General features: G+C 39.8%; 1 protein-coding gene across 1 annotated transcript in view; it reads left to right on the top strand.

The window, feature by feature from the left end:
• Nucleotides 1–7,224: 7,224 nt before the first annotated feature.
• The window catches only part of FAM155A (family with sequence similarity 155 member A), a 688,104-nt gene continuing 668,229 nt past the window's right edge, over nucleotides 7,225–27,099 (top strand). The window contains exon 1 of the mRNA XM_025364784.1: nucleotides 7,225–8,442. Within this exon, the coding sequence (XP_025220569.1) occupies nucleotides 7,531–8,442 (912 nt within the window). The 5' untranslated portion in view covers nucleotides 7,225–7,530. The remainder of the gene's footprint in view (nucleotides 8,443–27,099) is intronic.

Below are 27,099 nucleotides of genomic sequence, written 5' to 3'. Positions count from 1 at the left end.
TTTCTATTTATAATTTCAGATAAATGTTATAATTTGTCAGGTTCTATAAAAAAATCTCTTAATTGAAACTGCACTGAACAAATCATATTTATGTACACATATAAAGCAAGCCCAAATATAATAGGTCTAAAGCCCGTCATACTTTTTGATGAATCAGAAGCTAACTTCAAAAAGGTTTCTATCAGTTTTTTTTTTCTTTCAGAAAGGGTCTCGCTCTGTCACCCAGGCTGGAGTGCAGTGGTGCCATCTCTGCTCACTGCAACCTCTGCCTCCAGGGTTCAAGAGATTTTCCTGCTTCAGCCTCCCGAGTAGCTGGGATTACAGGTGCGTGCCACCATACCTGGGTAATTTTTGTATTTTTAGTAGAGACAGGGTTTCACCATGTTGGCGAGGCTAGTCTTGAACTCCTTGCCTCATGTGATCCACCCACCTGCCTTGGCTTCCCTAAATGTTGGGATGACAGGCTTGAGCCACCATGCCCAGTCAGTTTGTACTTCCCAAATTTAAGGATGAAATGAAATTAAATAGCCTAATGTTTACTCATAACATTTTATGTGTTTATTTAGATATACACTTATTTAAAATAGTACAGAAAGTAATGTATTAATGTACATTAATGTATTAATTTAAAAATGCATTTTTACACTCTCAAACATTATGAAACTATATTCAAACTTTTCACTTGTGTTTGCCACTGGAACCTTTACTATCACTAGAGTCCCTTGTGAGGTCAACTAACCGTCATCATCAACTTCACTCCTATCTCTGCTGACAGGCAACACTTGGATCATTCAATGATGACCTCCCTGGAAAATTTTGTACCAAATCGGAGAAACCATGCATATAATGAGACTATTCTTTCCCCTTTTATATTAAAAATCCCTGAAGATAAGTATTCTTAACAACTGCCACATGAACACTTTTTATGTTGTTTTCTACCATGATTTTTAAAAAATCCACATTTAAAGTAATGTCTAGTGATAACACTTGCTATTGCAAAATCTTTCCCCCAGAAATAATTACCAAATTTTCCTTTGTTAAAAAATTTATTTTGCTGTGTTAACAGCTCCATGAGGTAACCTTTATAAGCATCTAAAACAAACATTGGTGGCTCTTATTTTAAGAGCCTTTGTGTGTTCCCAAAATGAAGTTTGAAATGAAATAGAGACAAGCCCCCACACTGAGAGATTCTGTAAGAACTCAAATATAGAATGGCTGCCTCTTTTCTGGAAGATAATTTCTTTCAGGAAAAATAATCACATCTTGTTTTCAGGAATATGTAACTTGATTTGGGGAGAATTTTCATCTTTACAATAGCCATCTTTCTGTTTAGACACAGGCAGATTTTTCCTACTGTTCAAATCTTTTATTTTATTTCTCAGTAACTTCTGTTCATGTCTCCATATGGGCCTCGTTCTGTGTATCTTGAATGAAGTGTTTTCCCTCTGTCACTTTTTTTGCTTGTAAAACGGTGTGTATGTACACATGTTCTTAAAACAGTTTGTCAAATAGTAATTTTGATGATGACGATGATGTAGATTTTTAATGTCATGTGGAGTATACTTTATTTGCATTCTATGAAAAGTGTTCATGACTTAATTCTATACATGCTAATGCTTAATCACAAAGAACATTATTTAACACCATATTCTTCACAGATGAATCTTGATACTGGTTTAGAACTTAGAGCATGCACCTTCATTTGACTCACACCAGCCACTCTACCCAGCAGCGCCAATACTGTGGATAGAAGCATTCTGAGGTTATAAAAAGTTACTAGGAGGGTCTTGTTAAAAATATAGTTTCCTTGGATCCCAGTCTAGTTCTACTGAGGCAGGTCTCTGGAGAGGGTCCCCAGTTGACTAAGTCCCTACTTGATTCTCTGCCCACCAACATTAGAAAATCACTGAGCTGGAGCATGGTGGAAGTACACAGATAGAGGGAAAATGCTAGCTTGCCAAATCGACCCTATCAAATCAAGGTGGAAATGCAGTTACAGAAAGCCCCAGGCACATTTCCCATCTTGGTAACTAACTAGAGCCCTCAGGTATATCATGATGCTAGAATCTGCTTTTATCTTAAAGAGAGGTTTACATTCGCAAATTGTAGTGGAATTAAAAGCTTATAGATTAGTCTTTTTTTTTAGACGGAGTCTCCCTCTGTTGCCCAGGCTGGAGTGCAGTGACGCAATCTCGGCTCACTGCAAGCTCCTCCTGCCTCAGCCTCCCGAGTAGCTGGGACTATAGGCGCCTGCCACCACATCCAACTAATTTTTTGTATTTTTAGTAGAGACGGGGTTTCACCATTCACAGGATGGTCTGGATCTCCTGACCTTGTGATACGCCCACCTCAGCCTCCCAAAGTGCTGGGATTACAGGCATAGATTGGTCTTACATTTTTCCACAAATAAACTTTGACTATTCTTTATGAGCTCTTTATGTTTAATTTGTTTTAAAAAACGTAGACATTTGCTAGTGCAGTGGCTCATGCCTGTAATCCCAGCACTTTGAGAGACTGAGGCAAGAGGATCACTTGAGGCCAGGAGTTCTAGGCCAGACTGGGCAACACAGGGAGACCACATCACTACAAAAAATAAAAGTAAAAATAAAAATTAACTGAATGTGGTGACATGCACCTGTAGTTCTAGCTACTCAGTAGGCTGAGGTGGGAGGATCACTTGAGCCCAGGATTTTGAGACTGTGGTGAGCTATGATCGCACCACTGCACTCCAGCCCAGGGGACACAGCTAGACTTCATCTCAAAAACCACCACCACAAAAATAAATAAAAAATGTAGTCATGCTCATCAAGAATTTTCACATTACCTGTGAATTCTAAAAGCACAAAAGTCTTTTTTGAGATTAATGTGTATATAAGAGCATAATCCATTTTCACTTATATGTGTCACATAAACAGTAAATGAGAACAACAAAGGGTGTACCTATTTTTGTGTTTTCAGGATGCACTCAGTATGAAAAAAGAAAATATCCTGGGGTTGTTATTTACTTGATTTATGGAGTGGACATGTTTAAGTAATGGCCTTCACTAGATAAGAAGATATTCTGGATTTGCCTGCTTTTCTTTATTTTAACGGATAAGAATAAATACTTGAGAAGACAACAAATGTATCATTTTGTTGTTTTTATAATACAAAGGCAGAAAAAGAAACCCATCTCCCAATGCATAACAACTTTAGCCATTTAAATAGGAATAAAAGCACTGATTCCCATGAAAATAAGCATAATGAAATAAAGTAAGAGCTTTGAATTTCTGAAGGTTATAAACATAAATGACCCCCGAACAGTAATCCAGGAGCTATGACATATATGTAGATTGTTTCTGCAATGCTCTCTTGTTCAGAGTATACCCTGTCAGCAGATCCCTCAATACAATGTATTTGCAACTGTCTACTATTCAGCAGCCTTCTGAAATGTGCTGGTGCTATTAAACTTCTCTATTCCATTAGTCACACTCCTAGGTAAAACCTACGTAGGAGTTTCTAGACTCCACAGCCTGATTTTCCTGATATAAATGAAACCTACATTCCAGCCAAGCTATTTGCTCTTCTTTACCACTATGCAATATTTTAGCTGATAAGCTAACAAGAATCAACATTTAGTAATCTAGTTAACACATTCTCTAAACATATTTCTCATTTTCATTTTATTGAACAGTGATGTTCATGAAAACAAACATTCAAGTCACAATCTAAATTTCCTTAATGAATCCATCTCTTGCAGGAGAAAAGCCAGTTTCCTTTGAGTATTATACAGTGTCATTCATAACAGAGCCCTAACCGTTCTCTCCAGCCTCTTCCCTTGCCCCCTCCCAATATACAGGTCACACACAACACAGCCCACTTATCTGTCAGTAGTCCTACCAGTGCCCTGGGCCCCTTCAAGCTCCTGAGTCCTTGCTGTTCTTCTGAATTGTCCTTTTCCACTCTCTAGAAGACTTCTTTCTGCTCCAGTTAAATGTCCCCAATTTCTATCTATCCTTAGTCCCTCTTAAAATCCGCTCCACTCTGAAATCTCAAAACATGTTAATCTTCACAGATTATCTTGTATTGTAATTGTTGGCTTAGTTAGTATTATCTGCCCCTTGACTAAGCTTCAAGAGGCCAGACATGGTCTTTTATCTGTCTTCCAACAATTTATTCTAGAACCAACACACAACAAACCAAAGTCAAATTGGTTCTTGACAGTTTACTTTCAATGGGCCTCCGTCCTTAAAATTGTCTTTTACAAAAACATCCTAATTCATGAGAAACATTAGAGGAAGGCAAGGCCCAGCTTACTTAAAAATAAAGAACTAACTATAGTCTATTACATGAAGTAAAAATAGATTAAACACTATTATTTTAATGCAGTATATAAGACTTTCACTAAGTATCACTGAGCTACCTTCTGAGACATGATTTTACTAGATCTGCATAGTAATAAGTCACACAGCCCTCCTTTGCTTCAGTTCCTTGTTTGATAATTACGAACCTTTAAATTTATATTATTTATTTATTTTATTTCCCAGTTTTCATTCTCTTTCTGATTTAATCACACATGCAGAGTAAGACAGTGGATGCTAATCATCTGAGTCACCATTAAAATGTTTGTGTCTGATTAAAATTAATGCATTATTGAAGGGAAATATTATCTAATAAGTGTGGATGTGTATTCTATTATATTCCCTATTTCAGTCCTTCAAAAATGCTGGACTAGTGAATATCACAAAACAATACATTAGTAATACAAAATAAAAATGTTAGGAAGATGCTGTAAAAGGAAAATACTGATTATATCTGGGTGTTGACACCACCATGACTTTTTAAATTGCTCTTTTGATTTTTATAACTTTTCTGCAATGCACATAGTGTACGTGTATAATAATTATGTCAGTGTGAATGTATGCACTCATTTACATTTAGTTAAGAGATATTGTGGCATGTACAGTACAGACCTGATTAATAAACAATCTGGTTAATAAATAATAATTTTGTCTGTAGTATGAGGAAAAAACTGACATTACTCAGAAATTCAACACATTGAAATCGAAAGTACTAGAATGATCTACTTACACAAATGGTCTTTTAAAACACTACATGATACTTGAGTAAACCAGCAATCAAACTGGACGCAGCTTTTTGATGATCATTACCTATAGTTTGTAAGAACTGAAAATTTTTAGGGGTAAAATTTAGTGTATACAGTACCTTATTACGCAGCAGAAGAGGCTAGTAGGTCGAATCCTGCCCAAGAGGTTTTGCAATTTTCTTTTTAAAGAACACCTACTTCTCCCGCATCCCCAACACCCACAGCGCTCCTTAAAGGAAAATGGATATGGATGCCCCATCCCTTTGGTTTCTCAATGCATTTTACTTAGAACGAGGTCACCTAGTAAGACCCATGTGATGAATGTGCACCCGGGCGGAGCATGAGGGTCCTTGGAAAGCACCGCAGGGAGGGCGACACCGCAAACCGCTTCCCATGCGACCCCCGGGGAGAGCCCGGGCAGCGTCTGGCACCCACGCAACCTCCTGCTTCCGCGGGTCTGGCAGGGCGAGGGGCGGAGTGGGCAGGATCTTCAGATCAAAGGAGACCGATGCTTGCCCAGGGCATCCAGCGTAGGAGCCGGAATCGAGGTGACCCCGGATTTTCCCAGAGTGTCTGTTGCCTTCCCTTCTCAGAACTCCGAGAGCCAACGCTAAGGGGCACCAGAGGCTCAGACTGCGGCGGCGACTCGCAGGCACCCAGCTCGCCCGCGGCTGCGGAGGACCTCGGAGAAGCCCACCCGGGAAGGGGGCTGGGCGCAGGCAGCGGGGCAGGGGAGGGTCGGAGTCGCTCCAGGGGGTCCAGATCCGAGGAGGAGCCCTCGGAGACGCGGACGGTGCACGCGGAGGGCAGGGGTAGGCAGTGACCCCGGGTGGCGCAGGGTTTAGTGTTTCTTCCTAAGACTCTATGAGGCCACTTCTAATCGTTTACTTTAGAATAGGAAAACATGGACAAATAGGTGGCTGTCACTCAGGCTGCTACACCGTCGATGCAGGTGCACAGGCGCGCGCGCGCGCCATTCTCCCGTGTCACACAGCAGGACGGAATAACTGCACGCACTGGGAGCGATGGATCTCGGGGTCCGGGATCCGAGACGTATTCAGAGACCAAATGTCACCTCATCCCTTCTCTAGCCAATTCGAGCTTCCTCCGCGGACCCCCACCTTCCATCCGAAGTGGCTCGGTCCTTAGTTGAGAGGACTCTTCCCAGACCCTCGCCCCAGTAGAGACCTCTGCCCGGGCGCCTGCAACTCGGACGCTTCCCGGAGCCAGAGCGTGCGGGCGGCGCGGCCGCGAGGAGCCTCCCCGGCCACGCCGCCCGCAGTCTGACTTTTATTTTTCTCTCCAGTGATTAAAACAAAATATCGTGGACAGGGGGACGGAAAGGAAAGAGCAGGCGCCTGAGCCCGGGGAGCCGGGCGGGGAACCCTGGGCGCCGCGGCCCCGCCGCCGCCCGCCCCCGCGCGCCTTCGCCCTCCTCCCGGGCCGAGCCGGCGCCACTGCGCCAGGATGGAGCGAGCTCGGCGCGGGAGGAGATGACGCAAAAGGCAGCGCTCCCCCCAAAAAAGTGTTTCTCCAGGACGAAGATGGCGGCAACTTAGCCCGGGGACTGAAGATGACTGTGGCTCTCGGGAGGCCCAGCCCAGGCGATTCGGCCCGGAGCTCCGCGGGAGGCGGCGTCAGCAGTCGGAGCCCCGGCGGCGGCGCCCGCGGGCGGCCCTGCGGCAGCGGCGGCGGCGGCAGCACTTAGAGCGCGGGGTGGGGGGTGGGGGGGAGGGAGCGCCCCGCCGGAGGCAGCCCAGGCTCCGGACTCTGGGAGAGCCAGCGCGGAGCAGGAGCGGGAGGCGGAGGAGAAGAAGAAGGAGAAGGAAAGGAAGGAGGAGGAAGAGGAGGAGAAGAAGAGGAGGAGGAGGAGGAGGAAGGGAGGCGCTCCGGGCGCCGTCAGTGGGCAGCGGAGGCGCGGCATGCCCCTGGCAGGGGAGAGCGGGCTGGGCTCCGCGGGGCCATGGGGACCCGCGCGCTGACAATGCCTGGGTGACCGGAGCCGCGCCAGCCACCCCGTCACCTCTACCATCGCCCCCTGCACCCAGCCTCGCCACCGGCCACCAGCACCAGCCTCCTCCGTCTCTCTCTCTCTCTCTCTCTCTCTCTCTCTCTCTCTCTCTCTCTCTCCATTATTGTTTCCCACTCTACAGAGGATGGGGTCGGCTGATGATTAGGTCGGAAGCAAGTCAGACCTTCCTTCAAACCTGGTAATATTTATGTAGGCAAAAGAGACAGAGAGATAAAAGAGAGGGAGAGAGAGAGGGAGAGAGAGAGAGAGAGGAGAGAGGGAGAGGGGGAGAGAGAGAAAGAGAGAGAGAGGAGAGAGAAGAAACGGGAGGAGGGGATAAGGAAATTAAACCCTTTAAGTCAATGCATATTGTGGTGACACCGGCACAGGCGCCCTCACGGTGGAGTCGGCCAGGGCTGTGCGTTCCCAAAATATGACCAGGGGTGCTTGGATGTGTCGGCAGTATGACGACGGCTTAAAAATCTGGTTGGCAGCACCCCGAGAGAACGAGAAACCGTTCATCGATTCCGAGAGGGCTCAGAAATGGCGACTGTCTCTGGCATCTCTCTTGTTTTTCACAGTCCTGCTCTCTGATCACTTGTGGTTCTGCGCCGAGGCCAAGCTGACCCGGGCCCGGGACAAGGAGCATCAGCAGCAGCAGCGGCAGCAGCAGCAGCAGCAGCAGCAGAGGCAGCGGCAGCAGCAGCAGCAGCAGCGGCGGCAGCAGGAGCCCTCCTGGCCCGCGCTCCTGGCGAGCATGGGGGAGTCCTCGCCTGCCGCCCAGGCACACAGACTCCTCTCCGCCTCCTCGTCCCCCACCCTGCCCCCCTCCCCGGGAGACGGCGGCGGTGGCGGCGGCAAGGGCAACCGAGGCAAAGACGACCGGGGCAAGGCTCTTTTTCTAGGAAACTCTGCCAAGCCCGTGTGGCGCCTGGAGACTTGTTACCCCCAGGGCGCGTCCTCGGGCCAGTGCTTCACGGTGGAGAATGCGGACGCGGTGTGCGCCAGGAACTGGAGTCGGGGGGCGGCCGGGGGGGACGGGCAGGAGGTGAGGAGCAAGCATCCCACTCCGCTCTGGAACTTGTCGGATTTTTACCTTTCGTTTTGTAATTCCTACACACTTTGGGAGTTGTTCTCGGGGTTGTCCAGTCCCAACACTTTGAACTGCAGTCTGGATGTGGTGCTCAAGGAAGGCGGCGAGATGACCACCTGCAGGCAGTGCGTCGAGGCTTACCAGGACTATGACCACCATGCTCAGGAGAAATACGAAGAGTTTGAAAGCGTGCTCCACAAATATTTACAGTCGGAGGAGTACTCGGTGAAATCCTGTCCTGAAGACTGTAAGGTAGGAACCCTCGGGGGTTTCCCCCTTTCCTGCACTTTCCTATCACTGTTTGCTCGGTTGGGGTGTTTTCTCGAGTTTATTATTATTATTTTTTTGAGCTCTGGTTTTGTTACTTTGTGTTTTCTGCTGATATTGAGAGCTTGGCTTGCTGTTTGAGTTGAGAATACCTGGTGGATTGCTGGTGGACTGACTAATGCCTTCTTCTGGGAGTCCTTGGAAGATCAGGGAAGTCCCCGGTTATCTGAGATAATAAAGCTGGCACTTTAACTGTTTCTTACATCCATGCAGTTGGCTCAAACTCTGTTACATCTTTTAAAAAATGGAAGTTGAAAAAGTCTTGTCAGGAAGATAGCAATGAGACTGCACACTGATGCTCACAGGTAAAGTCAGAAGAGTTAGAGACAGGCATGTGTGGTTTGCAATATAGATCTGCACACAGGAACGCTCTCATAGTGACATCATTAAGTTGGTTGAACAAGAGAAAGTGGTTGTAGTTGTTTCAGTAGTTAAAAAAAACCCCTGTTTTTACAGGGGTAGTTCTGGTCAGAAAGTCTGGGGGCCTACCTGAGGATATTTATTTTTTTTAAGTTTCCTGTTTCCTCTTGGACATTTGTATAATTATTGATCTGGGACTCACTATGAATGAAAAGTTGCAATTAGGTGTCTAGTGATTGATTAGCAATAGGCTATTTATCAGACACCCTATGTAATTAGCTTGATTTTCAGTATGCTTTCCAGAAGTATTAAATGGCAAAACGTTGATGCTATAGTTAAAATTTACTGAAATATTTAATAGTCTGTATTATATTTAAGCTCTCCCTGTTCAATGTAATAAAGAATATAAACCTTGCTGATGGGCAAATGGGAAGCCTGCGCAAGTTTCTTAAGAATTGGTCTATGCAAATGTAACCATAGGTACAGGTTTTAATAGAAGTGTCTCTGTCCGTGGTGCTGAAACGATATTTAACCAAGAGCTGTCTTGAAGATGAAGATACTGCAGTGACCTTTAGTAGGGAAGATGTAATGACAGAATCTCTATAAGCCTTAGTGTTTTGTTCCAAGGGCAATTTCTTACACAGCACAATAAACTGGTACTGCTTTTCAAAGGAAATAATACACCACATTCTCTCTCTTTCTTTCTCTTTCCTACTTTCCCAATCCTATATACAAACAGAACAACTGTCCCTCTGTCTCACTTGCGTTCCGCTGGGAAAATGAAGTCAAGGGTGGTATAGATCAAATAATTCTGTGACTTTTTGATAAAAGAACTGGACTAAGGGATGCTTATTTTAAATGAATACAGTTGAAGGGCCATATTTTACTTTGGGTGGATTAGTTGTTCTTTTGACAAAAATTAAACTCAAACTGACCTTGCCTTATTATCATTCTTTAAGACCAGAAACACAGCTCTCTGAAAATAGTAAGTCTGAATTTACGACATTAATTTAGAGTGGTACTTCACTAGACAAGTGTATCTTAAACTTTTCTATCTAACTTTTTAACCATATCAGTTTAACTTATGCCTGGGAATAAAACTTTAATGGTAGAAATTAATAATGAATAACTACTGCAATTATTGCATAGTTATTTATTTTGACAAGATATGTTGCACTGAAATTGTAAAAAAAAGGAAACTCTATGTCTACTAATTCTACTACTAATAAAAATATTGCAGAGGTTTCAGTATAGTTGTGTTCAAGAGTGGTACCCTGTAATAATTATATTTCCCTCATTTCCTGCATGTAAACCCTAATTTCTGATAATTTTCATTTGTACAACTCAACTCAGTATTTAAAAGATAGTCAGTATTGACAGTGGACTGCAGCATATTTTCAAATAAGCATGCCAAATACATCTTAAATGTTCAAGTAAATGTATTGAAAAGTTTTCTTTCCCCTTAACCTAAATTACATCTCAACTGTATATTTACATCATTGACATCATCATAGCGATAAAGTATAGTGTAAGTTAACTCATTTATAACGCTATTGCCTACTTCTGGATTGTGTTTTTGTGTAAAGTAGAAATTAACTGTATGCACAAAAAAGCACATTATAAAAACCTTAATTTCTTTAAAAACTTATTCTTCACATTGATAAGTAAATGCAGACACTTGATTTCTTGTCACCACACCGGAGAATTAATTACATGTTACTTCTTGCAGACATTTATTGGTTGTGCGGTGTTTTTTTGTTGTGGTTTCTTGTAAACTTGAAATATTTATTCCATAATAGCTGTTGTCAAAATTACAGGTGCAGATTTAAAGTGTGGTGTTCTTGGTTTAAGACTCACAGATCAATTGATTATATGTAGAAAGGTAGTAGAAGCATAGTTCTTGTTTAACATGTAATTTCTCTTTGATTCTGAAACAGCTACAAACACATTCACATATAAACTGTAATACATGACTTAAAATGTTTTTGTCCTCGAAAGATGTGCCTGAGTTTCTTTCTGAATACTTTTACTTATTTCAGATGGACTTATGCCTATGAAATGACTATCATTAGGAGCCTTCTTCAAGATAGAAGTTCTATGCAGAATTTTTCCTTTCTGAAGGCATCTGCAAAGTCATAGGCTACATTAAAAGTAAATGTATTATATTTATGTAATTGGTAATATTTTCATTAAAAATTAATTTTAGTGTATAACTTATAAATATATTTATTAAGATTGTAGAGAAAAGAATACATAAAATCATGTAGGCACCACAAATTATTGGGATTCATATTTTAGAAAAACTATATTAACTTTATTATCCTCATTTATAATTAAATGAGTAATGCAGTGATTTCTAAATTTTAGAGTTAGGATGAATTATTACTTTCCAGTTATATATTCTCCCCTCATTCAGAATTGCTACATTTCATATAAAATAAGAATAAATTAAATTTCATTTTGATTTAAATTGTTTAAAAGGCTTTTTGACCAATTATTCCGAAGAAACCCCTTAGAATAGATCTAATAGAATTATAGTGTCTCAAATTTATAGTAATTGCTGCTCAAGCATAGATTGGATGTACTTCTGTATTGCAACGTATCATTTAAAAAATGTGCACTCAGTAATACTTCTAAATATTCTGATAAATGTAAATATATGCATTTATCTGGGAAATTATTTATGGATAAATAAGGAACACAAGATGTTGACTATATCATTACTACTGTAGCATTTTGCTGCATTACATAGAGTAGCAAATATTACAGTAGTAATTTTCCCTTGTAGTTTACAGTATTATTTAAAACAATGTTTTCGATATGTAATAAAAAACTGACAAAGCTACCAAAATTTTTAAGTTGTTTGACAATATTAAAAAATGAAATATTCTAAGTTACAAAAGTACAAATATTTATTATAAACATGCTTGATTTTTACTTAAATACAGATTTTCTCTTATACATGCCATTCTTTAGTTCCTGATAATTCTTGCAAATAAATATAACATAAACTTTTATTTTACAGACAAATTTCTATAGTTATTGATAGCTTTATTTAGTTACTATTCCCTCAAACCGTTGGTCAATGTAAGTGGGTTTGAGATTAGATTGCAAAATAAATCATTGTACCGTCTATACTTTAGTTCTCTCAGTATAAATTGTAATTTTTGTTCTCTCAAGAATGTATGAATGCTCAGATTTTTATTTTACAATCTTATATTAAAGCGGATTATATTGCTTATTTTTATTTAACACACACTGACCAAAAGGATACCTTGCAAGTATTAGGCATGTATAGCAGAGTTCTCTCATTTGTATCACCCACAAACATTACCCAACTAATTTGAGAACATAGAGTTTGGTTTACATAACGTACAATTTGAAAAGAAAAAAATGCATTTCTTAAATTCTTATGAATTTTAGTGCTTTAGTGCTGCACACTGAAGATTCATAAAGAAATAGTTCTCACTCTGTCACCCAGGCTGGAGTGCAGTGGCACAATCTTGGCTCACTGCAACCTCCACCTCCCAGGTGCAAGCGATTCTCCTGCTTCAGCTTCCCGAGTAGCTGGGACTACAGTTGCGCGCCACCACACTTTGGATAGTTTTTTTGTATTTTTCACAGTGACACTGTTTCATCGTATCAACCAGGATGGTCTCGATCTCCTGACCTCGTGATCTGCCCGCCTTGGCCTCCCAAAGTGCTGGGATTACAGGTGTGAGCCACAGCGCCTGGCCAAGAAATAGTTTTTTAAGAAGAAATCAAATATCTTACAAATTTTTTCACTTAAATTTTGAACCAAAAATATTTTTCTCTTGACTAAGTGCTATTGTAATATCATGTCACTCTTCAGAAGTGTGGAGTACACATCTATAAATAGAACCTTTTAATATTCTATCACTTTATTTACAAATAATTTTTATAGTGGAATTGCTTCTCTACAAGATCAGTCTGACCATGCAGATGACTACTTAAAATTTTTTTTTATTGATACCTAATAGTTACACACATTTTTATTTCTTTAACCATTAGTAAAGCTATTTATGGGGTTGAGAATATCATAATCATTTTAGTTTATGGTTTATCTCCATGTACAACTATTGATTTATGATTTGCATTTTATTTTTATAGAAAGATATTCAAAATTATATCTTATTATTAAATATTTGTTTTCTCACAGACCGTGGAATACATATTTTTAGTTTGAACTTGTAACTGGGTCAAACTAGTGGCTACATAGGTATGATCACAAAGTTTAAATAATTGCTGTTATATATTGTTTTTAACCTCTTTTTTTAGATGAAGTTAGTGTCTGCATATACACAGTGAATTAAAGTATTAACAAAGGAAATCAAGCAATGCTCTCATTCTCACTCTCCTCCACATGTAAATCATAATTCATTAACATATATTTTTACCAGATTTAATGTACAAGAACAAATTTATGGATAACTGTTTCAAACAAAAGACTATTTTGAGGCCGGGCGCGGTGGCTCAAGCCTGTAATCCCAGCACTTTGGGAGGCCGAGACGGGCGGATCACGAGGTCAGGAGATCCAGGAGATCGAGACCATCCTGGCTAACATGGTGAAACCCCGTCTCTACTAAAAAATACAAAAAACTAGCCGGGCGCGGTGGCGGGCGCCTGTAGTCCCAGCTACTCGGAAGGCTGAGGCAGGAGAATGGCGTGAACCCGGGAGGCGGAGCTTGCAGTGAGCTGAGATCCGGCCACTGCACTCCAGCCTGGGCGGCAGAGCGAGACTCCGTCTCAAAAAAAAAAAAAAAAAAAAAAAAAAAGACTATTTTGATTTGAAAGATGTGAACTGTTGCTTTAATTTTATTTCTCAATTTTCTTTTAAAATATTTATCCCTGTGTTGATCTCACAATGACTAAGCAGCAAATATTTTGTTGTTTCTATTGATTTACATTGCAAATATATTTTTTTCAGTGAACATATACTCTAGATTAGTGGTCTTTGGGGTCACAGTGGAATATCCTGGAAAGCTTTGAGGGCACTAAGGCCAGGGCATCCCCAATCCTAAGAGATTCTGATTTTATCGTCCTGCTGGTGTCATGGGTCTGGGCTCTGTCAAATTTTCCCTGGTGATTCTGATGTGCAGCCAAGGTTGGGAACCACCATTCTGGTTCACAGTGACAATTGATATGGAATGACTTTCAGCTCCTATGTCTCAGTAGTACATAATAATCCCATTTGCTCAACTGATGAAAGTAGAACTCAGGTATTTTTAAAAAGTGGTAATGGCAATAAGACATAGCCCAAGGGCAGGGAACAAATTTCTATTGATGAGACTGAGGAAGTGCATGAGAAGTGAACTAACTGGGTTTCAGGGTTAGGGAATGTGCCAGAAGGGATCATGGAGAGAAGGAGGTGGATGTGTGTGGAGGGCCAGAGTTTTGACTACTTAAGGTTGTGTCAGGCGACTGTGGATTTTCTATATTTTAGCCAAGGTTGTAATATCAGTCATCTTTTTTATTTTTTAAGTTTAATTCATGAGATACTATATAAAGTTAAATTTAAATTTTATCTAATAAGAAATCAAGCATCATTACAATCTGCATAGTTGAATTTCGTCAATGTAATGCTTTAATTTACTCTGAATGTTTTTTTCCTTTTTTTTTTGAGATGGAGTTTTGTTCTGTTGTCTAGGCTGGAGTGCAGTGGCATAATCTCAGCTCACTGCAACCTCTGTCTCCTGAGTTCAAGCGATTCTCCTGCCTCAGTCTCCCAAGTAGGTGGGACTACAGTAGCTGCGATTATAGCCTTCCACCACGCCCAGCTAATTTTTGTATTTTTGTTGAGATGGTGTTCACCGTGTTGGCCGGGCTGGTCTTGAACTCCTGACCTCCAATGATCCACCTGCCTCGGCCTTCTAAACTGCTGGGATTACAGGCGTGAGCCACTGCACCTGGCCCACTCTGATTCTTTAATACTGGAAATGAGAGATGGTTAACATGAGTCCTTTCTTGTCAACAAATTGTTAATAACTTACAGACATATTATACTGGAATGCATGAAAATATTTAATTCTTGGGTACTTTTTAAAAAAATTCTTGGGCTTTTAAGGTGTTAAAATATGGTAGTTGATTTTCCCCACTTGAGGTTTTCTTTTTACATTGAGTCATTTACAAACAAAATTTATAGAAGCTATCTCAGATGGTTAAAGATCCTGCAAAAGATAGATGTTTAATACCTGTTTAATTACCATTATTGATCTTAGCAGTAGAACATGTGTGATGGGTGAATGCAATAATCATTTCTTTGGAAATACATGGGGATTTTGTATGTCAGCCGCTTCACTTTGCACAAGAAGGAAAATGAGTTCCATCAACATTGTGAAATAGATGACTTAGCCTCTTCACCTCTCAGTTTTCCTTTCCACCTTGTCAATGTGCCTTCTTTCCATGGCTGGGTCCTCTCTTGCCATTTGTTAGCTGCATTTCCAGAGCCTGTGTACCATGGGAAACTCGAAATTCAGAATTCTTTCTTTTCTGCTCTGTACCTTCGCCTTCATCAAAAAAGATTGATCTCTTTCTTACTGAGCTGTCACTGACTTTGTTTATTTGAATAGAAAACTGAACTAACATGTTAAATAGATGATCATGACAAAGTATTAGCTCCTACAGAAAATGACTTAAATCACCCAGAAATTTAAGCCCTAGAACAATCTTTAATAGCAGGGAACAAGCTTCAGAATTTATTAGATGTCAGAAACTATTCTAATTTGTTTAATCCTCACATCAACTTTATGAGGTAAGTATTATTACAAATTTTACAGATGGGGAATGTGAGGACATAAAGTTAACTATCCCAAGGTCAAACAGATGAGTTATTTGTTTGTTTGTTTGTTTGTTTGTTTATTTATTTATTTATTTTGAGACAGAGTCTCTCTCTATTGCCCAGGCTGGAGTGCATTGGCACAATCTCAGGTCACTGCAACCTCCGTCTCCCAGTTCAAGTGATTTTTATGCCTCAGCCCACTGAGTAGCTGGGATTGCAGATGTGCCTCACCACAAATGGCTAATTTTTGTATTTTTGATAGAGATGGAGTTTCCAAATGTTGGCCAGGTCTTGAACTCTCCACCTCAGGTGATGCTCCCACCTCGGCTTTCCAAAGTGCTGGGATTACAGGCCTGAGCCACTGCACCCAGCCAAGATGGGTAATTTAAATATTAGGTTCATTTCATCACTGTAAGTGTTTTGTTTTTCCTTTTGATTAGAAATATTTACAAACATCCCAAAGAATTAAGAGATTATTATAATAAACCTACATATAACTGTCTCATAAATTAACAATTATTAAGAATTTTGCCATATTTGCTCCTTCTATTTAGTTTTAATTTATCATCAAAAACATTTGTCAGATGATATAGAAAAAAGAAGAGAGAAATGTGAAAATTCTGGGCAACGAGGATGGATGGCCAGGTTTATCATTGTCAAAGTCTTAGGTAACCTGAATATGAATGAATAGTGTGGAGATCAGAGGAACACTTAGGTTTCTGATTTCACGTTTAGAGCTGAGTAGAGAAAGGATGAGTGTAAGGTTTTGGTGGGAGGGAAGTAAACTTTGGAGATCAATGATAATTTCTACAAATTCATAAATTTCAGTATGGCAGAGTCTCTTAGTCTGGTTGGGTTGTTGAGACAAAATACCACATACTGCATGGCTTAAACCATAGATACATATTTTCTCACAGACCCAGAGACTTCAAGTTCATGACCAAAGTGCAGACAAATTTGGTGTCTGGGGAGGGCTCTCTTCCTGGCTTTCAGATGGCCACCTTCTTACCAAGTCCTCATGTGGGGTTTCCTCTGTGCATGTGTAGTGAGAGAGCAATAGGTTGATAGGATGAAGTTGGGATAGGAGAAGCAATAGGTTGGGATAGGATGAAACAGAGATCAATTCAAAAGTTGCTGCCTTTCTTAGGAGTAATAGGATGGTCTTCTAAATCAGTACTCTTCAGAAGAACTTCGTGTGATGATGGAAGTGCTTTATTTTCTGCCCTGTCCAATGTGGTAGCCACTGGCCACATGTGGTTATTGAGCACTTGAAATCTGGCTGGGGTAAATGAAGAGCTAAAAATTTAATTTTATTTAATTGTAATTAGTCCAAGTTTAAATAGCTCCATGGGGCTAGTGACTATGATGTTGGACAGAAAATTCTAAATGACTACAGTGGCCGTGGAAGTGGAGAAGAAAGGCCACATTCAGGAAGCTTTTCTGAGTTCACATTTACAGTATGTAGTAACCAATTTTATTTAGAGGGAGAATATGAAGTAAGTTTTGTAAAGTGTGAAACTGGAGATATGTTGTGACATTTAAAAAATTATATTAATTTTAACTCAATTGTATCTTCTGGGATACATGTACAGAACATACAGGTTTGTTACATTGGTAGACATGTGCCATGGTGGTCTGCTGCATCCATCAACCCATCACCTAGGTATTAAGCCCCATTTAATAAGATAGGAAATAAAGGAGGAAGAACAAGTTGAGACTGGTGAAAAAAGGGAGTTCATTTTTGAAGATAATGATAGCAGGAGCTGTCCAGTAGATGGTATGCCACTTGGGCAGGGAGCTTGAGTGCAAAGTCCACTCTCCACTTGTCGGTTTGATCTGGAAGCTGTGGGCAGAGATTAGATGACTTAACCAAAACACGCGATGTGAAGAGAACGCCAAAGATAAATCCTGAGGAAAAGCAACAGTTAAGGGAAGGGTTTGGCAGAAAATGGACCAGGGAAAGAGACAAAGAAGGAAAAAGGAATGATGGTGAGAATGAGAACAAGACATAGGAGTGGGAAGGGTGGGATTGAGAGAGAGGAAAAGAGAGCAGGGAGAAGGAGAAGGATGGAATCATGAGACTGTGATGATCTGAAAGCCTAGGTAAGGATTTTAAGCCAGATACAGAATCAGTGTCCAACATTGCAGAGAGGACATGTGGGATGAAGTCTAGAAATAGGTCACTGAATTTGACAAGTAAGTGTTGGTCACTTTACAAGAGTAGTTTTAACAGAATGGTAGGAAGAGATGTCAAAATGTGATGGATTAAGGAATGAACTGGAGATAGGAAATAAAGACTAGTCCAAACCTCTCTTCACTAAGTTTGGCACTGAAACAGAAAGAGAACAGAATAAGTGGGAAGATGGATGTGAGTTTACAGAAATAAATGATGTATGATGGAATAAACTTTAGAATATGTGTAACCTTTGATCTAAGATCCAGATGGGGGTATGTGATTGAAAGAATATTAAGGAAGAATTAACGATGGCAACAGATGGAAAAGAAGAGGTGATGGGTTCTTTTTTTGCTTTTTTCTCTGCCTTGGGGAGGAGGAGAGGTTGTGTCTTGTACATGCTGCTGTACATCTAAGAACCTTTATTTTCTTGTTTATGTTTTAAACAGGAACAATGATTTACTTTCTGAATTTCTGAAAATAAACACATAGTGAACTTGAATATGTTTAAATGAAGTAGAAAACTCATTTTCAAATGATATAAAATAATTATTCGCTTTAAATATGGAATCAGCAACAATTATATAGTATGTATTACTATAAATTATTTTCCATCAGAAGGTGTTGCCCTGAGATATAATGGCAAATTTCTATAACCAACTGAATTAAATATGGCTAGCTCTTTCTTGGTTTCCTGAGAAATATTAGTATGTGTAATAGAAAATTATAAAGATAGAAATTAGTTTTAACCCTAATAGGAAAGCATAGTAAAATAGTTTAAAGAATGATTGAGGATAGACTGGTTCAACTTCCAGTTTCACCATTTATTAGTCATATGACATTGCTCAAGTTACTTAAAATAAGGATGTGAATACCTCTCCTATACCAATGGTCAGGGGGAAGAAATTAAGAGACTCCTGAGCATATGAAAATACCTGGCCTAGTGCTTGATGATGCCCAATAAATGGTAGCAATTCATTAAAACCCATGGGAAACATCAATAAAATTAATATAGTCCTCACTTGAGATCTCATATAAATTTTGTGTAAAGAAGACTCATTTACAAGACTTTTATAAACAGACTTTGCTTATTGTATGGTAAAATCCTCTGATTTATTGCATCTACATTTATTATGCTTCTCTAGAAGGTGACTCTAAATTATTGAACAACTCTAGAGTAAAATGGAAAACACAAGTTCAGTTGGAGTAAAAATGTTTCATTCCTAAGGCTGGAATCTTTTTCTCTATTTTAATTTAGAGATTAACACGTGCTACATTTTAGATTGACCGGATCCTGGTAGGTGTGTAACCAAAGGCCTTGAGCACTTTGGTTCACAGCCTTTTTGAGAGGGCAAGTGAGGAACCATTGTAGTGATCTTCCATCTCCTGTAAACCTGTGGGTAGAAATGGGTCTTGGGAAACGTTTTGTGTTATGTCATCTTTCAGGCATTGGAAAGCCATGTGTCTCCAGATTCCACTGTAGAAGGTGTGAACTTTGTCCTGCACCCTAGATTTTCAGCTTTGTATTCCGTTATGTTTGGTTGTCTCTGTTGTTCTCTACTTCACTCAGCATTTATCCACTCAGCCATAGTTAGTGTTTTTATTGATTGAGGAGTGAGATGAAGTGGGTAGCAGATACCCTTGATGTCGAACTAGAGCTACCAGACAAGGCAAACCTGGTAGCCAAGATAGAGAAGATGGAGCAGGTTGAAGAAAAGGTTGGAAGTTGTGTTGCATGAATGGAAACAGGATTACCCTGAGGAAGAGAAGACATAGGGAGACACAGCAATGCTCTTTAACTTGATGAAAATCATCCTGTGGAAGAAAGTCTTACTATCTAATGCTTTGTGTTGCTTTAGGAGTGAGAGTGAGGCTCTGGGTGCAGGTGTTTTGGCAAAAAGATCTCTGCTCTAAATAAGGAAGAGTGTTCTATTAAAGGAATTGCTCTCCTACAAAAGGAAGGGCTGTCTGAGGAACTCAAGAGCACATTTCCACAGAAGATCTACAAATGGGATGGGAGCTGTCGGCCACCACCCTACAGGGCATCTTTCCTATGGGTTGCAGGTTGGACTACATAATTTTGAACATTCCATCCAACATCCTTTGGCATAAGATGAGGCACCCGGAAGTGACTTTGCATGGTGAGATGGTACTTATTGCCAGTAAAATTCCGTCACATAAAAAAAAAAAACCTATTTTTTTTAGCCTAACACCTTGCTCACAGTAATAGTACCTTGCTTTTAAAAAGGAAAGCTTGCCAATTTCAACTTTAAATTATTTCTCTGATTCCTATTCATGTTATCAGTGAGAATAATTTAAAAAATAATGAATAAAGTATATATACTTACCCTAGAGTTACGAAGTCAACTAATTTCTAAGTACTTTTTTGCTCTTGCTAATGTCAAGAATATATACTGTCTCATCTCTTCTGATCACAAACATATCAAGCATTATAAACTCTCAAAGAACCCTTTTGAGCAAAGCAGGACTAAACATTATGGCGGTGCTGGGAAGGACAAGTTTCGTAAGACCTTTCTCCATTGGTTTCACAGCACTTCTTTGCACATAGTAATTCATGTCCACATCCAATTCTTTGGGGACGTTATCGAAAGGACTGAAGTCACTGTATACAAATTCTTTCTCTTGCCCAGGTGCAGTGGCTCATGCCTGTAATCTCAGCACTTTGGGAGGCTAAGGCAGGAGGATCGCTTGAGTTCAGGAGTTTGAAATCAGCTTGCGCAAGATAGTAAGACTCTGTCTCTACAAGAAATTTTTAAAAAATTAGCCAGGCATGGTGGTGCATACCTGTGGTCCCAGCTACACAGGAAGTCACTTGAAACCATGAGGTTGAGGCTACAATGAGCAGTATTCTTGCAACTGTACTCCAGCCTGGACAACAGAGCAAGAACCTGTCTAAAAAAAAAAAAAAAAAAAAAAAAAAAAAAAATTCTTGTTCTCAGGCAATTCCACTTATTCAATAAACAAGTTCTGTCATGATGATGTTATCATCCGTATGTTATTCATTCCCCCCAAAAATTCAACAGCATGGGCAAAATCAGTTTTCTTTAACAAAGGGGTAACTAAGACTTAAAGAGGTTAACAATGTGCGAACATTCTCATAGGTAAGTATGGCACATCCAGAATTCAAACCCAGGAATACCTGGCTCTTAATCTCTTGGGTTTACCTTCACTATTACCTTATACTGCTCACTGTGCCACAAGTCTTTGCCCATGTCTGGTTGTTTGTTGTTTCTTTTGTTTTTGTTTTAGAGGGAAGGAGGTGGAGGAGAACAGCAGGAGTTGATAAAGTATCCAATTATTTGGTACATAAAAGATAATGTAACTTGCTTTACCCAGAATGTGTGCTGTTGTGGCAGCTTGGTGTAAAGCAGGAGTGTCTAATCTTTTGGCTTCTGGGGGCCACATTGGAAGAATTGTCTTGGACCCACATAAAATACACTAACACTAATGATAGCTGATGAGCTAAAAAAGAAAATCGCAAAAATGTTTTAAGAAAGTTTATGAATTTGTGTTGGGCCATATTCAAAGCTCTCCTGGGCTGCCAGCGGCCCACAGGCCCGGGAATTGGACAATCTTGGTGTAAGGAATGAGCATGGGCTTAAGAGTCAGAGAGGCCTTGATTCCCAGGGTGCTTTCACCAGTTCCTGTGAAATGGGGATTGGTCCATCCAGTTGAAGGCAGCACCCAGAGAAGCAATGGAGCAAGTGTGTGGTGAAATGTGGCTACAGCTTCCTTTGCGTCAGCGAAATGCCTCTGCAAAGAGGTGGCCACTCCCTGCTGCGCTTCGCCAGCACTCCACGGTGCCTGCTGGCTAGATGCTGAGCTGGTAGAAAAAATCCACGAGGCTCGCTGCCTAATCTCAGTGATTGGTTTCTTACCAAAAGTTGGCCTTTTCCTGGTCCAAATGTACTGCCTCACAGACGGTTTGAAGTAGGTTTCCATATAGGGCTCTCTCTCTCTTTTTTTTTTTTTTTTTTTTTGAGACGGAGTCTTGCTCTGTCGCCAGACTGAAGAGTAGTGGCGCGATCTTGGCTCACTGCAACCTCCTCCGGGGTTCAAGCGATTCTCCTGGGTCAGCCTCCCGAGTAGCTGGGATTACAGGCGCACACCACCACGCCTGGCTAACTTTTTTGTACTTTTAGTAGAGACGGTGTTTCACCATGTTGGCCAGGATGGTCTCAATCTCTTGACCTCGTGATCTGCCCGCCTCAGCCTCCCAAAGTGCTGGGATTACAGGCGTGAGCCAGCGCCCCCGACCCCATGGGTAATAAATTAAACCTCAGGAATCACAGTGACCCTAGATAGCTGTGGAGTTTGGAGAGAAGCAAATGTTTTTAAAAAGTTCAATCTGAATCTTAAATCATTTAAAATTGGGTATCTCCTGCCCGTAGGGAATGGCACACTGGTGGTGTTGGACCACTAGGCAACAAGTTGTCGGGCAGGTATGCCTTCTCAGGCAATGGGCTCATGCCAAAGTCCAGATGAAATAGCAAATAGCAAAAAACAAAAAAAAAAAAAAACAAAAAAACCCCAAAAAACCCACATGCATGAAAATACAAGTGACCTGCTTTCTGGAGGTTTGGCCAAGTATGGCAGGTTTCAGACACATTCTGTGGGTCCTGGGAAGTTTCTAAATATGTATATTGAATATTAAAAGTCACTTATGAAAAGATGAATCCTTTTATATCATTTCAGCTTTGACTGTTTTTACACTGAATGTTCATTTTTATTCAGTGTGCCTGCAAATTCTAGTAAAGAGGAGAGAATTCAGCTCTGAGTGAATAAAATCCTGTCTGCATAGTTTTGCTTCATTGACAATAAAATGGAGTATTTACTGTCAACTACATTTGATTTCTCCATTAAATGAATTAACTCTTTTTTTTTTTTTTTTTTTTTTTTTTTGAGACGGAGTCTCGCTCTGTCGCCCAGGCTGGAGTGCAGTGGCCAGATCTCGGCTCACTGCAAGCTCTGCCTCCCGGGTCCACACCATTCTCCTGCCTCAGCCTCCGGAGTAGCTGGGACTACAGGCGCCGCCACCTCGCCCGGCTAGTTTTTTGTATCTTTTTTTTAGTAGAGACGGGGTTTCATCGTGTTAGCCAGGATGGTCTCGATCTCCTGACCTCGTGATCCGCCCGTCTCGGCCTCCCAAAGTGCTGGGATTACAGGCTTGAGCCACCGCGCCCGGCCATGAATTAACTCTTTAAGATGATTAAAATAATTCATCCAATCTTTAAGTATTTTTTAGTATTTTGTTGTCCTTACAACTTAGTGGGTGAAACAATCCAACTATCTATATGCTATATTCATCTACAATGAGTCAAAGGGGCTATGTTTTGACAAAATCAAACTTTAAAAAAGAGTACCCAATCTATTTTTGCGTGTTTTATGTAGTCTTTGATGAATACATTTCTCATATCTAAATAACTGCAAAATCTGTGGAACATCAGGAAAGTCTATTGATATTTATGTCTTAAATCTTTAATTGTACATTTAGAATTAAATATATTAGTTTAAAATTTAATTTGTGGTATTGCAGTATTGTGATACTAAGAACTCAAATTTTTTCATACTGAAAATTTCAATTTTCTTAAAGCTGTGGGGATCATCTTTGATGTTCCTCAATTGTTAAGTAGCGACTTTGCAAAAGGCCGTAATTGCAATGCTTTACAAAAGGCCGTGGTTCCAATGCTTATCAGTTTTTCCTAGCTCCCTTTTTGACTGTGTCCACAAGAAAAGAAAAGTAAGACCCATAAACAACTACAATTGAGACAAATAAAAATATGCAAAGATTTAAAACATTGTTTTGTCAATTAATTTTCTGGGGCTAATAATCTTTCTCAGAAATATGGTAAATCACTGATTAGGAAATGAAGCTCAGGTTTTCAATATTACACCCTACTTAGATGGATGTTAAATTTTCTCACAATGTGAACTTTAGTCAGATTAAACGCAAAATCTGAGCAGTGCAAATTTGCATTCCTTTTACAACTGGAGAACATTAATAATATTAAAACAATATAGCTAAAGACACTATACAGCACTCAACAATTTCCTTTTTCTCCATGTGATGACTAGAGTAGACGAATTGTAGAAAAATTAATTTATGATAGAGCTGGTTTAGGGAAAAATCATATTCACTCAAATATGACTTTTAATTAATTCATCTTAATAGCCTGACATGTGAAATGCATGGGATAAGATGAAGTGGCTGAATGGATGCTGCCGATAAGCCAGGGAAACCATAAAATGATGTTTGAGAGTTCGCATTTCCTACCTCTGACCAATTATAATAATTTTCTCTTATCAGTGGAATGCTAGCTCCATTGTGGGTTATTTTGTATGGCCCTGAACCTGTACTTTTTCTGCTGTGTTTTTTTGATGGCATGACAACAGATAATGTACTTAATGTGGAAACTTACGAAAAATAATTTTCCAAGGGGCTTTTCAACCTGGTTCTTCTGATTTCTTCAAGTAATGGTGAAGGACCATTTTCTTGGTTGCCCATGCTTGTGGAATGAGCACATGAATCAGACAGACCAAGATCTGTCAGTTCTGAAGAGGTCACATGCATTGCTTTGAAATGATCACAGTGACTTTGTGCAAAGGATATGATAATTGTTGTCCAGAGTCATTAAAGGATGCTACATAAAGAACATTTTAATGTCTCAATGTGTGATCATTTTCTTTGGGAATGCATTTTGTCACACAAGTTTTGTGTACTACGTGGAAAAAGAAACATAGTAGACCAACAAATGAATATTGCTTCTTAAAAATAGAATTTTAGTGGAAACGGTTCTTAATTTGAGTGCTGTTATTATATGGCAATGGTAATTTAGGCACTGAGATAAAAGGTGTCCCACAGTGCACCTAGTTTAACAATGAATAAGTATTTCATCATGTGTGACTCATATATGGACATGGAAAAATGTAAGCCATTTACATATAAACACGATGCTTGTTAAAGGAAAGGAAGAAAAGAATATAATGGAAAACCTAGAAGAAAACTTGCTTTTCTTTTTCTAGGTGCACATTAATGAGAGCAAGATGAAAGGGCATGGGTCAGGTGAGGTGGCTCACACCTGTAATCCCAGCACTTTGGGAGGCTGAGGCAGGAGGATCATTTGAGGCCAGGAGTTCAAGTCCATCCTGGGCAACATAGTGACACCCCTCAAAATTAAAAATAAATAGCTGGGCAAATAGCTACTTGGGGGGCTGAGGTAGGAGGGTTACTTGGTCTCAGGAGGTAGAGGCTGTGGTGAGCTGTGATTGTCCTGTTGCACTCAAGCCTGCATGACAGAGTAAGAATTTGTCTCAAAAAAAAAAAAAAAAAAAAAAATTAAAGGGACTGTAAAGCCCTTAATCCAAAAGCATTGTGCTCATAATCTGTTACTTAAAAATTCTAGTTAACTCATTTTCCTTTTCAAATGGTCTCACTTCCCACCTGTAACTGAAAATTAGATTTTACTCAGATCTTTGAAATTGAGATAGTGCTGCAATTTCAACCTGACAGTTGTTCCTTCTCCTTGCTTATGAAAGGGGTCATTGTTTCTCTTCTAAAATGTAGTAAGCTCTAAGTCAGATAATTACAAAATACTAATTTTATAAAATAGAGTGTTTGATATCTTTGTAGCTGAACAGCAGAGCCTTTTATATGGGAAATATCAATACAGTATTTGTGCATGCTTCTTTATGGCTAATTATGGGTTTGAAAAGTAATAAACAGGGATGTGACCACTCCATAGCTTGCAGAGGGGATGTGTCTCCTTAATCTGGCTGCTTAAAGAAAAAAAACTGTTCATCTGTGGACTTTTCCAGATAAGCAGTTTTTAAAGCTAATGTCACTTGTTTTCCAAATTAGAAGCTGTTAGCAAAATAGGTCACTATTTCGTTCTGCTGCCTAGTTTATGAATTTGAAGACACTGAAAAGATACTATAAAGTTACCATGTCAGGTAAAAAATTCTGATGACATTGAAAGAGAAAAGATTTCACTTAACAGAAAAAAGCGACTATTTGACAACACAATTGAAAGATTAATTCAGCCATGGGGGTAAACTGTCAATATTTTTCTTTACTACACACTACATGATCTTATTCAGATAACTTCCATAGGATGTGCCTCGGAGAAGCAAGATTGTTATAACCTCTGACAAATCACCTAGCAGGTCATAGAGTTTCAAAAATTTAAATCACTCACAGCAATTTATTTTTCTTTTTCTTTTACTTTTGTTTTTTTGGAGACAGAGTCTTGCTCTGTCACCCAGGCTGGAGTGCAATAGTGCGAACTTGGCTTACTGCAACATCTGCCTCCTGGGTTCAAGTGATTCTCTTGCCTCAGCCTCCCAAGTAGCTGGGATTACAGGCACATGCCACCACTTTTGGCTAATTTTTGTATTTTTAGTGGAGACAGGGTTTGACCGTATTGGCCAGGCTGGTATTGAATTCCCGACCTCAGGTAACCCGCCTGCCTCGGCCTCCCAAAGTGCTAGGATTACAGGCATGAGCCAACGTGCCTGGCCAGCAAATGTTTTAAATATCGCTTTCTAAATATTGTTCTGTATTATTTCACATTATGAAATGAGTTAGAGTATCACCAGTAAAACAAGGAAGAAGCTATTACTGGAAGAAACTGAATCCCTAATGGTCATCATTCAGCTTTCTGTGTGTATGTGTGTGTGTAAAGTCTATTACTTATAATAGAAACCAGTATAAACAAGTATAGTACTGTGACTGCTTTTGTCATCTGATTTGAAAACAGTTTAATATCATCAGTCAACAACCCAAGTACAGGGAAAATATGTGATGTAAAACATTTTTCTGTCTTTTTAAATGTAAGTGATTTAATCAAATTTTGTCTTTTTATTTTAATTTGATAAATGGAGAGGCAGTAAAATTATGCCTAAGCTGGAAGCAAGATTTCTTCCTCTGGTAGGTAGTGGTAGTGAACAATCAGTACTTAGTGATAATGCCAGGTCAATTTATTTCATTCTGTGAAGTAGGCCTGATAATTATCCCATTTTGCAGATAAGAAAACTAAGACCTAGGGCACAGGATTCTTAACTAAGGCTTTTAAACACAATTTTACATTTATTTTTTGTCGTATTACTTGGTATAAAAACAGTCCTGATTTTCAAAAGTTGCATACAAATTGTTGAAAAGGAAGAAAGTAATAGATTACTAAAAGTATTAGCCTGAAGACAATTTCTTTTTTTTTTTTTTTTTTTTTTTTTT

Source organism: Theropithecus gelada, chromosome 17 (assembly GCF_003255815.1).
Source record: "Theropithecus gelada isolate Dixy chromosome 17, Tgel_1.0, whole genome shotgun sequence".
NCBI classification, from domain to species: domain Eukaryota; kingdom Metazoa; phylum Chordata; class Mammalia; order Primates; family Cercopithecidae; genus Theropithecus; species Theropithecus gelada.
Note: the sequence above shows the minus strand (reverse complement) of the source record. Positions and strands in the feature narration are given on the sequence as shown.